Genomic DNA, 13,016 nt, shown 5'->3' on the forward strand with positions numbered 1-13,016 from the left:
TAACTCTAACGACGCCAGGAGAGAGCACGCACCTTGCAGGCTGCCAGTGAGTCGGGCCGCTGGGTTCTTCCCAGCCTCCCCCTGGACCATTCGGTGGCCCACTGGAGCCCGGGCTGGCCCAGCCAGCTCTCTGCTTTGCCTCCCTGGCTGCTCTAGCCGCACCCCTTAGGAAGCCGTGGTGGCTCAGGAATCTCTTACCTGTTGAGGTCCCAGATTCTTAGGGGTGAGAAGTGCCCACAACAGGCCGTCCCTGTCACAAAAGAGCTGCCAAACAAAAGGAGAGTGGAGTCAGGGCTGGCTTGTCAGAGCCTGTGGCAGAAGGGGGATCATGGAGGTGAGACAGGATGAGAGAAATGGCTGCGCGGCCATCGGAGAGGCCAAGGCCGAGGCCGAGGCCGAGGCCGCAGGGAGACGACCGGAAGAGCGCTGAGGGCTACGACCTCCCAGGGGCCCCCAGGTTTCAGGACGGCTGAGCTCGCCACTCAGAAGGGTCTCGTGGTCTCTGCCCACCAGGAAAGCACTTCTCCAGACGTGCAGCCCTCAGGTCAAGACAGAGCACGCTTGCCGGGCTGCAGAAATGGTCTCCTGGGAACAGGCTGCCGGGTGCCGGAAGGGGATGCCCTGGTCAGAGGTAAGGGCGGTGGGGGGCACGACTGACAGTTTTAAGAGCTGGGGGCACCTGTAATGTGCAAGCGCAGGGCGGGTACGATGGCACCACACTGACCAGAGGGAACCATCAAAAGCGAGTTACACATGAGAAGACGAGATGGGTAACGTGCTGGGATGTGAGGGTGCAGACAGAGTGGAGGCCCAGGCTGCTGGGGCTGCCGTGGAGCGGGACGGCGGGCAGGCAGGCAGTTTAGAGGACAAGGACGCACCCCATTTCCCCAGAGGATCTCTTAAACCCCTAGAAAGTTCAACACGTGCCATCTGCAGAGTTTCATTTTAGGTGGAGGCCCAAGGCTGGCGGGCAGGTTCCGCACGGTGAGCCAGGCCGGCCAGAGCACCGGGACTGGAACTGGGACCTACGTGCCAGACCCCACCTTTGTGGGGGACTTGCTGGTGGGGGTGAGGGAGGAAAGCCCGCAGGAAGCCTGGCTAAAAAAACCTAACCATGAGCAAGAGAGTCAAAAAAGACTGTGTCACTCGGGAGCCCTGGGGCAGGGAAGGGCAGGTCCCTACATGTCTGGAGCTGGGGGGTGGGGGGAGCAGACAGATTAATGACACCTTAGCAGTATGGGGCAGCAGCCCATCCTCCCTGGGCCTGCCCAGCACCTGTGGCTCTCTCGTCCCAAGCGGGTCAATGGGGGGACAGATTTCTGTAGAGAGGGCTCTGAAGAAGCCAGGGGCTTTGGCTGCGGGAGGCAGCCTGCCGGTCACCGATGGGGGAGAGGTCGGGGCAGGCATCGGCCGACCCACCGATTTACAATAAAAATGGCAGGGCAGGTGTCTGCTTTTTGACTCCAGGCTGATTAAAAAGGCCACACGAGCCACCCTGGGGCTTCCATGCCTCAAGCCAAGAGTTTCTTAGGGACATGCTCCATCATCCCAGCCTCCTCTCGACCCACTAGAGTGCCAGCAACCGCTCACCCGGAATGGTGTGCCAAAACAGCCACTCCATCATGCCCCAAGTGACTCCCAGCCTGGAAAGCGGCCACTGGACACTGAAGCCCCAAGCTACAAAGCCAGGAGGTGCTGTCCTCACCTCCCTCCCCTCAACATTTTTCTCTCGAGGGTAATCCATTAATAACTGGTAAAGCCAATTACCTTGGGTTGGAAACATAATAGCCACTTGGAAAGCATTCAAGCAGGCAATTGGGCTCTTCAGACTTTCGAGGAGCGCGGGCCAGGTGAGGCGCACCAGCACGGACACAGACATCTCTCAAGGAGGCCTCGGATGGGCCACAGGTGTGACTCAGTGAGCAAGTCAGTCGAGAGGGAGGGAGATGGGAGGAAGCATCTGGAGCACCTCCCAGAAGGCTGGGGCGGGGCTGCCAACACCTGCTCCAGGGACTCCTGTCCTCCATTCCTGCCCCGCTGTCACCAGCCGGGTCTATCTCCCACCAGGAGGACTGCCTCTCACCTTCGTACCCCACGAAGGCCTTTCATGATTGTCTGGACACGACGCCCAGAAACGTTTCTTTCCAAAAGCTGCCCCCTTGCCTTGCCCAACTATGCAGTGCAGGGAGGAGGAGGGGGAAGGAGAGAGACCCCCCCAGCACGTACGAGGACCTAAGAGAATAATCAAATTGAACACTCAGTACGGACCCTGTAAGCAACGGTCAAGCAGCTTTGGAGCCAGGTCCTGCTGGGCACACACACCAGGACGCACACCCCGACCGTGGGGACTGCCAGGACTCGGGGTGAAGCTGGCTGCGGGCACAGCACCGCACACCTCGCACTGTTCCTCCCTATACGCGGCCACACTTGCTCCCCACCTCACCCCTCAGCTCCCGTGGACTTCAGAAAGCAGAGGGCAAGAGCCACAGACCAGCCACGTTCAAGGTCAGAAGATTAAAAGGCGTGCCCGAATGCAGGACACACCTGGTGCAGGGGTGGGAGGAGATGGAACTCACTGTCCCGGGACACCCAAAGGATGCCTCACGTGACACAGCAAGTTCCCAATAGAAGCGATTATTCCCACTGCACAGAAAGGGAAATGAAGTGACGGCCAAACTTCTACGAGTTTTCAGGAACTCCTTCGGCATACTCGCCCGCTTCCTGGGAGCCCCACCAGAAAAGGTGCTCCAAATGGAGGCCGGTGGGGTGGGGGATGTGCACCCCAGGAGGCCTCCCGCCCCCACGAGCTCAGCCTCCACCACGCCGTCTCGCCCACACGTAGTGCCATCCCGCGCCACGCGTGCCAGCCCGCCGTCGTCCTGCACCAGATCTCCCCATGCCCTCCCTGTGCCGGGCCCTGTGCCACGCGGGCCAAAGGTTCTCCTGGAATGCTCGGAGATGCCCTCGGCGAACACGGGTACCACCCCGCCAGGGGCCCCTCCGAAGCGATGACTCAGAGTCTGACCCATTAAAAGGTCTTTGCTACAACCTCCGCTTAGAGTCTGCGGTCACTGAAAAAGCCAGCTCTCCCCAGAAAGAAAAGAAAATGCAAATGGCTTTCGCCCTCACTCCCTCTCTTTCTCGGGGGTATCCTAGGGACGGGGACGGCAAACCTGTGAACAGACAGAGGCAGAAGCTGCTGGCTCCTCAGGTGACATGACCACCCTTCCTCCAGGTCCCTACCACACTTGATCTTGTCCTTGGGACAAAGGGTATTTGGGGGGTTATTTCCCCATCTTCCCTTTGAGATCATGGACCATCTGGGGACTCCTGTGTCCTCTGGTGCCCAGCACAGCACCTGGCCCGAAAGAGGTACTCGGTACAAGTCTGTGGCACCGGACTGCAAGGGCCTTCCAAGCTCACAGCCAACCGGGCTGGGGAAGCTAGTCATGTGGGCTATGAAGGGGGTCCCTCTGCTTCTTAAAGAAATAATTCCCAAATCACTGGACTGAATGACACACGACACAGTCATACATCGTTGGTTGGCAGTGGAATCCCTCATAAGCACCACAACCAGATAATAGATGAGAAGTACCAACAGTACCTACAAATTAATATCAACACACACACACACACACACACACACACACACACACACACACTCTTGCACAAGTACACACCCACACTCTCAGCTTGAGGGTCTAAGAGGCATTCTGACTCTATAAACTCTGCTCTTTTTGGATGAGAAAGTCCTGATCAGAAGCTAGCCCTCTCCAATTTCTCATCTTGCCCCAGACCTTGTCCAGGTTCCCAACCTACCTTCCTGGCCCCCTGGTCTGAGCTCAAGCAAACCTGGCACCACAGAGATCATCATCAGGCCCAAGAAGCAGACGTGGGAGCCCCACATCAGAGAGAGATGCCAGGAGAATTAGGGGTTCTGGTGCTCAAGTTGAGGAACAGAAAATAACAAGAAAAAGATGAGAGGAGAAAGGGAGGAAGGAAAATTATTCAGGCATGAGCAGGGTGAAAAACAGACAGAGTCCTGCTGCCTCTGCCTTCATTCAGGCCCTCTTAATTACATCAGTCATTTATTGAACACTTACTATGTGCCAGGTTCTGAGGAAGGGTTTCACAAACATCATCCCATCTAATCATTGTAACTCTGCACAGGTACCACTTTCCCTATTTTACAGATGGGAAAACTGAGGCACCCTGCTCTGGCTCCCACAGGGAGAACTAGTAGGGCTGGAATTTGAACCTACCCTTGCCCAGTATGTTCTCTCCCCAGCACCTCGTACAGTGCCTGGCACACACTGAAAACTCCAACCCTTGTTGAGTGAACAAATGGACAACTGAACAAATGGCCCCACCCGGGAGAAGAAAGGAGAGTCTGAGTGGCTCTGAGGAGGCAGCACAAGTGGCGTGCTTAGCAGCTGTGCCCTGCGGCTGGCCTGGAGCCACCCAGCTGGCCCAGGCCCCAGCCGCCTCCGAGCCGGGGCTGACACACTTTGGCAAGGGAGGCCACCAGAGCTGTCACATCATTCACCAACATGCCCATCAAGTGTATTCAGTTCTCTTCAACCCGCATTGGCATTTTAATTACTGTTGGGTAAACTAATTTGTACAAATGAAGGCCGGGCTGCCTAATAGAATATGCAAGCTCTCTGACCTCTGACAGGCACTGACACGAGATACAAAGGCCGCCGAGGAAGGCTTTTTATCTGAGCCTTATTACTCTCTATTACTCCAATTAGTCAGGCTCCACTGCTCCTAATTGGAGGAAAAATTGCAATTAAATCAATTTTTGATGGGCTGCAAGTGGGCTCCCGAACCGCCCTGCTTGTGAAACACTGATATTATAGCAGCAAAGGTCACAGGCCTCATCGGCACCTGGGGGCCCCCGATTTCCCTTGGCCCCCTCCTAAAATGCCTCAAGGAAACCCCTGCCCCTCCACCGGCTTGGCCGGCAAGGGTGGAAAGGAGGGAGTCATTAGAACATGTCAGGTCTCATTGCTGCGGCCGCCATCTGCTAACCTGTGCCACTGACATCATTACGGCGGCTAAGTCCCGAAGCTTGAATGCAGTGCGAAGGTCACACAAACTCACTCGCTGAGGGGAGGCCAGGAGCAGTAGTGCAGGGACAGCATGGTGAGGGAGGGACCAGTGGGGTGGGAACAGGAGGTCAACAGAAGTCGGGAAGGGGACAGACACAGCCTGGGGTAGGTGAGAGTATAAGGCAGCCAGTTCCCAAGGTCCAGCCCACAGGGCACCCCAGGCCACCCAAGGGGAAGGGAAATATATGTGTCTGGGAAGGGAAAAAAAAAAAAAAGAGGCCAAGAAATCTTGTTTTCTCTCCAGCAAACATCCCACACTGTAGTTGGGGACACGTCCTCCTGAAGGCAGCCCAGAAAGCTGAGGGTCACATCGGTGATGGAGCAGGAGCCCTCTGTGGGGCCTACCATCCACGGCAGCGCCTGCCCATGAAGGCTGGGGGGCGCCCGAAACTAAAGCTGTACGGTCGGGGAGGGGGAGGGAAATACAACGTTGTTCATCAAACCAAAGGATAAGGAGACCGAGGTGCCTAGCCGAAGCTTGAAGGAGTGAAGTTTAAAGCAAAGAAAAAGAAGATCCATTTCACAGAGCAACTGGCATACCGTCACCTCAAAGAAATGGTGCAGACAGAAAATATAAATTCAAAAGGACTTTAGCCAGCTTCGTGGATGATTGAACCAAAATGGGTTAACAAAGAAAGGAGGCCCTCAAGGGGTCAAGACCAAAAATATGTTAAATAAATGATGGCTCATCGACTTAATGGAATATTACACAGTCATCTAAAATAATGCTCCCAAAGTACAAGCAACAGTCTTAGGATATTATTAGAGGAAAAAAAGTCGAGAACAAACAGCCTCGCACAACTATTTTTTGAAAGCCTGGAGATAGAAAAGGAAAGTGTGGAAAGAAACATACGAAGACACTGAAAGTGATTATGTCTGGGCAGTAATTAGCAATTCTTTCTTTTAAATTTGATTTTTCAGGGGTGCCTGGATGGCTCAGTTCGTTGAGCATCAGACTCTCGGTTTTGGCTCAGGTCACGATCCCAGGGTCGTGGGATCGAGCCCCTACCACGCTGGGCTCTCTGCAAAAAAATTTTATTTTCCAATCTTCTTTAATAAGCAGGTGCCACTTTTTACAGGGAAAAACATTATTTATGCCTTGTAAGGGAAAACACAACATAACCAGACACTCCTGTCTACAGACCCATGGCCAAGAACAGGTGGACCCAACAGTGAGCCTCCTGCTAGAGCAGGTGTCAGCCACGGTGGCCCTGACACACCTCGGACTGAAGCTTTGGGACTGACCAGTAGCCCAAGGTTAGTCAGGAAGCCCAGATCAGAAGTGAGGGCCTCCCCTGGCCTCTTTATCCCAACTAGGTACTGGTGAACAGGGAGCAAGACCAACTCCTGACTCCCACAGCTGGCAGAGGCCTGGAACACCCCCCTCAGTCACACACACACACACACACACACACACACACACACACACACACACACACATGCCAAGCCTCTCTGAGCTCACGTGCATCGGGACAGGATGGTGCCAGGGGCCACCTAGAAGGTCAGGTTCTAGACAGAGCACCCAGAGGCTGGGCTCCAGTGTTCACACTCCCACTGCCACTCTAACAAACTCCAACAAAGCAAGTTTGCCGCTGCGCCATGGAGGAGTGCGGTCCGACAGCTGGGAAATGCCTCCCATCTTCCATATTAAATTCTATTCAAAAACTTGCCGCCAATGGTAAAAGCTCAGTCTGACCAAGGATGTATGATCCTGGCCCAGGTGACAGAAAAGGAACTCACTCCACTCAATAAGGAGACTTAGAAACGCCAACGATGGAAGGACAGAATTAACGACAGAGGAAAAATTAAGGATACCAAAAACAAGAACTCACTGTACAATCTGAGTTTAACAAGATGCGCTGGGGGCTGCAGGGAGAAGAGCTTCTATGCTCTACTTTCCATCTGCACGGCCTCTAAACACAAGAGCTGCCCCATCTGATCCTGAGAGGAAGAAACGGCAATGTGCTCCAGCGCAAAAGGAAAAGTCGGCTGGGTCAGACTTACTGAGAAACAAGACATAATACACCGCTGTGTGTCTGACAAGAGGCATTGGAAAAGGAGAGATCAAGATGGCCATTATTTGGAGACAATATAACTGTCTGAGAGAATCCAAAAGACGGAACTAAAAGTTATCACAACGGGGGTGCCTGGGCGGCTCAGTCGGTTACGTGTCTGACTTCGGCTCAGGTCATGATCTCACAGGTCATGGGTTCGAGCCCCGCGCCAGGCTCTGTGCTGACAGCTCAAAGCCTGGATCCTGCTTCAGATTCTGTGTCTCCCTCTCTCTCTGCACCTCCCCCACTTGCACTCCGACTCTCTCAAAAATAGACAAACATTTAAAAAAAAAATTTTTTTAAGTTATCACAACGAATACTGGGGTTAGCATGCCCTGTGCAACAGGGAAATGGAGTGCGGCCTTAGGGGTCCTGGTTCTACCACCTTATTAGTATGTGATCTTGGATATTATTTTACCTCTCTAAAACCCAGTTTCTTTCTCTGTAAAATAGAAACAATTAGGGGCGCCTGGGTGGCTCAGTTGGTTAAGCGTCCAACTTCGACTCAGGTCATGATCTCACGGTTTGTGGGTTCGAGCCCCATGTCAGGCTCTGTGCTGACAGCTCAGAGCCTGGAGCCTGCTTTGGATTCTGTGTCTCCCTCTCTCTCTGCCCCTTTCCCACTCACACTCTGTTTCTATCTCTCAAAAATAAACAAAAATGTTAAAAAAATGTTGTTAAATAGAAATGATTAAGATACCTAGGCATAGACTTGTTGTAAACATTACAATGTTTACAGATGTTCGCTATTATTACATACCAGCCATCACCAACCAAAATGTAACCAGAAATCCATTCACACAAAAATTAGAAAACCGTAAAATAGCCAAGGATAAACCTAACAAAAAACACCACCAACGAAAGACAAGACAGGCCATATGAAAAAACAAAAACAAAACAAAACTATCAAGGTTTACTAAAGGACATAGAATTGCTGAATAAAGTAGAAAGATCTACGGTGTTCCTGGATAGGAAGTGTCAAGATTATAAAACTGTTACTTCTCCCTTAATTAATCCATAAATTCACTATAGTCCCATCCAAACAAGATTTTTTAATCAATTGATTCTAAAATTCATCCGGAAGTGGAAATGTACAAGAATAACCAAGAAATATTTTTACAAGAACAATAGAAGTTTGGGGGTTTTTTAAAAGATTTTATTCTTACGTAACCTCTACACTCAATGCGGGGCTCAGACCCACAACCCTGAGATCGAGAGTCGCATGAGCCACCGACTGAGCCAGCCAGGCGCCCCCAAGAAGAAAGTTGTTCTACCAGGTATCAAACGTACTCTAAAGCTGCGATATGATGTTTGTGCTAGAACAAATAGATCAATGGATTAGAATAAAGAATCCAAAGCCATACCTGTATATTCGTAAGGAATTAGAAAATCCTGAACATGACTTTTATTTATTTATTTTTTTTTTTTTTTTAAAACGTTTTTTATTTATTTTTGGGACAGAGAGACAGAGCATGAACGGGGGAGGGGCAGAGAGAGAGGGAGACACAGAATCGGAAACAGGCTCCAGGCTCCGAGCCATCAGCCCAGAGCCCGACGCGGGGCTCGAACTCACAGACCGAGAGATCGTGACCTGGCTGAAGTCGGACGCTTAACCGACTGCGCCACCCAGGCGCCCCTGAACATGACTTTTAAAGGCAGCAGGTTAAGTGTGAACCAGTCATTAAAGGGTAGAGACGCCACAGGATAGACGTTTGGAAACAATACTAAACTCGGGGCACCCGGCTGGTTCAGTCGGTGATGCGTCCAACTCTTGATTTCTGTTCGGGTCATAATCTCACAGTTCAGGAAATCGAGTCCCACATTGGGCTTCGTGCTGACAGCACAGAGCCTGCTTGGGATTCTCTCTCTCCCTCTCTCTCTACATGTCCCCTGCTCTTGCACAGGCTTTCTATCTCTCAAAAATAAATAAACATTAAAAATAACAACAACAACAAAAAAAAAACTAGAGCACTACCTCAGAGCAGACCTCAATTCCACTCGGATGAAGGAGATAAACATTTTTCAATACTACATGAAAGACCATAGAAGTATCACAAGGAAAGGCAGGAAGATACTTTTACCATCTTGGAGCGGGAAAGACATTCTTCAGATGAAACCGTAAAGGTAAAGATGACAGAACTCCTCCCCAAACAGCCAAACGTCCACACAACAGAAGATGCTGTAAACATCAGCTGAAAGGAATTACCAAGTATTCATAACCGTCAAAATGTTCATACCCAGAACATATAAAGAAATCTTATAAATCACCAGAACAGGGAGATTAATGAGCAAAAATCTTTAAGAAATTATTTATGGAAAAAATACACATGGCCAAGAAAACATGACAAAATGTTAAACCTCCGAGTAACCAAAGAATTACGAGTTAGACCAACGACGAACGTTGCTACATACACTTAGCACTTCCTGCCATTCACTGAGGACCGGGTACTGTTCCAAGCACATTATATGTATATATTTGTTCATTTAACCCTTAAAACATTCCTATGTGTTTGATGATAGTTTTCCAGATAAAATAATAGTAATTAAATTTTTAAAGCATCACCATCTTTCAGAATACACATCGAAATATGTATTTCTATGCTTGATGTTTGCTTCAGAAAACTAAGGAAGGGAGAGTGTGGGGAGTATTGAAGAAGCAGGAGTGGCCAAGAGTTGGAAATTATTGTACTTCTGTATATTTTGAAATTTTCCATAAGAAAAAGTGTCTTTTTGAAAAAGTTTTTTTCACTGTTACTATGAGGTAAGAACTACCAGTACCATTCCCCTTTCACAGGCGAGAAAATTAAAGAACAGAGGGGATCCATGATGAACCAAGGTCACACTACGAGCATGTGGGGGGCTCATAACTTGACCCCAGCCAGGTGGGCCCGAGTCCAGCTCATACGATAGTCACTCTTCTATAACCACTCCCCAAATGAGGTAATTTTTTACCCAACAGAGAAGCAAAAATTTTCTTTAAAAACAACAACAACAAAAACCTCTTCTTACCTACTACAGACAAGTCTAAGAGGAAATAGGTACTTGTACCCGTCGTTCGTGGGTATCTATATACCAACACTGTCCTAACTGGAGGGCAATTTGACGGCATCTAAGAACTTTTAAATGCACTTACCCCTCAATCCAGCAAGTCTTTCTGAAGATCTTTCCTAGAAAAACCCCTAACCATGTGCACAAACAGGCAAGTACACAGGTGTTGTCTCAGGCATTGTTTATAATAACAAACCACTAGGAACCACCCAAGCGTCCATCAATAGCAGGTTGTGCTATGGGGCACGCATATTAGTGTGAACTAGGATGCAGCCGTGAGAATGTGCTCAAGTTGTGTGTTCTCCCAGCAAAGGCCCGGTGAACCACATGGACAGAGGAAGAATTCAAGCTGTAGAACAAATGCATGATGAGCCCAAAACAAAGTAAAACTCTATGTGGGTGTGCGTGTGTCCATACACACATACATACATATACCATTAAATTAGATGATCTATTTGCTTCAAATAAAAGATGCGGAGTGACACATACCAGATTTCCTATAAAAAGGAGAGGGGGGGGGGGATGGGCTGCTGGAAACCGAAGGGGACTTTTTATTTTATGTTTTATGTATTTTAGTGTTTGAACTTTTTACAACCGGAATATATTTCTCTATTACTTATGTAAAAACAAAACAAAAGAGAAAATGAGAAATTAAAAGGAAGATGGTAGTAAGAATATTCATTTTCAAGTTGCCTGGAAGATGGGAGGTCTATCGGTGGCACACTGAATTCTGAACCACTCCGCATTTGCCACAAACTGCAGTCAGTGTCTCTTGGCCCCATCCCAGACCTGGCTGGCACCCTCTGACCCAGACCTTTCACCTGGAGGCCTTCGGAGCAGTTAAGGCCTGGGAACAGTTTGCCTATGAGAATTTCATAATTTCACCCCTGCTCTTATAGAACCTTTCCTCTAAACTCCTGCATCCTGACCACTCTCTCTATAAAGAAGTCAATGACAAGCTTCTGCACTCCATTGGGGACCCATCAGAGGCCAAGGCCATGGCTGACCCCCCAGCAGTGCCCTGCATGGAGTGGGTACTCAAATAACTGTTGCTGCTATGACCAGCTAAGCCTAAAGCACACAATAGATGTCCAATTTCAAAACAAATCACTTTTTCCTTTTAGGTGGCCCATTTTGGCATCAAGGTAGTGGTTAGGCCCAAGGCCTGGGCTACCAGGCTGCTAATGCCTTCTTCTGGACATGGGTGGCCCACATGGTCTGGTGATCATGGGGGAGACTGAGGCCAGACCAGATCTGGTGTTTGTTCGGGTTTGCTGAGGAATGTGAGTGGCTGGCATTTGAAGAGGGGCATGAGGTGGGAGGACGATGAGAACCATTAGGATGAACAGGGGCTCCACAGACAGGAGAGCAGAGCTTGCCCAGAGACTGCACAGATACGCCGGACATAAACTCAACACGTTTATTTTAACATGTGATTCTTTCTAAACATGCCCACATTAACAAGCCATAGAAGGCCCTTGAAACTCAGAGCTGATCCAAATATTGGCAGGCGCATTAAGTGTTTATAACACCAACAGAGAAGAAGAGAAGGTCAGGTCAAAGAGAAACCTATGTGACCTATGATCCTAAGACCTTCTACCCCCAACCCACTGTCATATTTAGGCCCAGCAATGGAGTCCCTAAGAAATTGACGTGGATCTTATTTTTATTCTCAATGTTCCACAAGCACAAATGAGAGGCAGTCTTTTTCATGTGACAAACATCAAAGCACAATTAAGACCTTCTCAGGTTCTGATGAAACAAAGGTCAGGGGAGCCCATACACACAACCCACCACAGGACCGTGTGGCCTTTCCTCATCCCGTGACCTCATAACTCTAGCAAGGCTTAAAGTAAGAGAGGCCCTAATGACCCACCAATGAAAGAGTCCCACAGTGACATCCAGCAAACTAAAACCAGAGAGGCAGAGGGTGTTAATGTCGACCTGTGGATTCACTGCCACCAACCACATCCCTGGACCTCTTGCCTTTCATCAAAACAAGACAGGAGTGGGGCACTTGGGTGGCTCAGTCAGCTGAGTGTCTGACTTCGGCTCGGGTCATGATCTTGCAGTTCATGGGTTCAAGCCCTGCATCGGGCTCTGTGTTGAGCTCAGAGCCTGCTTTGGATCCTCCGTTCCCTCTCTCTCTGCCCCTCCCCCACTCAAATAAATAAATAAATAAATAAATACAAGATAGGAGAAGGAGAGGTGAAACTCTAAACTCCTCAACCGTGTCTGATTGCTGTGGCACGTTGCGCCATTACCCTGAAGGCTACCGGGCAGGGGTGGGCGGAGTTGAGGAGAAGGAAGGGGGTGTCATGCAGATCGACAGGTCAGTAGGGCCTGCTATGCATCATAAATTATGCACAGCAAGGCTTCAGAAGTAAGACTCATGACAAGAGGAAAGGAGAGGACGAGGTGTCTGTGTGCACAGCAGGCAGAGACTCTCCCTCCAGAAAGAAGGGCTCCCTTACAGAGGAGGGCCAGGAGCAGACCTTGGTGTGCAAAGCCAACCAGTAACTCGTACATTCCTTCCCCGTGACAGGAAACGAGGGCCCCAGAGTCCTCTCTTTTGCCATACAGACTGAGGCTTACATTATGGGGGGGAAGTGGAATAATCAGAGCGAGAGACAGTAGAAAAGTAAGGGTACCAAGGTCCCTTCCTGCAAGACTTCCACTACAGGGCTTTCCAGGAAAGTGAAGTTCCGAGGAACCTCCCTGTTCCCAGATTAGCTAGCAGCACCAGGCATGTTGACCCGAACTTTGCTCCTCCCCAAGATTTCCTGCCCTCTTGACAATG

The 13,016-nt window shown here is 50.0% G+C and overlaps 1 protein-coding gene across 2 annotated transcripts in view; it reads right to left on the bottom strand.

Moving 5' to 3' along the window:
* FBXW4 (F-box and WD repeat domain containing 4) overlaps positions 1-13,016 on the bottom strand; it is an 80,508-nt gene that overhangs the window by 12,211 nt on the left and 55,281 nt on the right. For both annotated transcript variants that reach the window (XM_042909378.1, XM_042909379.1), the window contains exon 6: positions 199-264. In XM_042909378.1, the coding sequence (XP_042765312.1) occupies positions 199-264 (66 nt within the window). The remainder of the gene's footprint in view (positions 1-198; positions 265-13,016) is intronic.

The sequence above is a fragment of the Panthera leo genome, chromosome D2 (assembly GCF_018350215.1).
Source record: "Panthera leo isolate Ple1 chromosome D2, P.leo_Ple1_pat1.1, whole genome shotgun sequence".
NCBI classification, from domain to species: Eukaryota; Metazoa; Chordata; class Mammalia; order Carnivora; family Felidae; genus Panthera; species Panthera leo.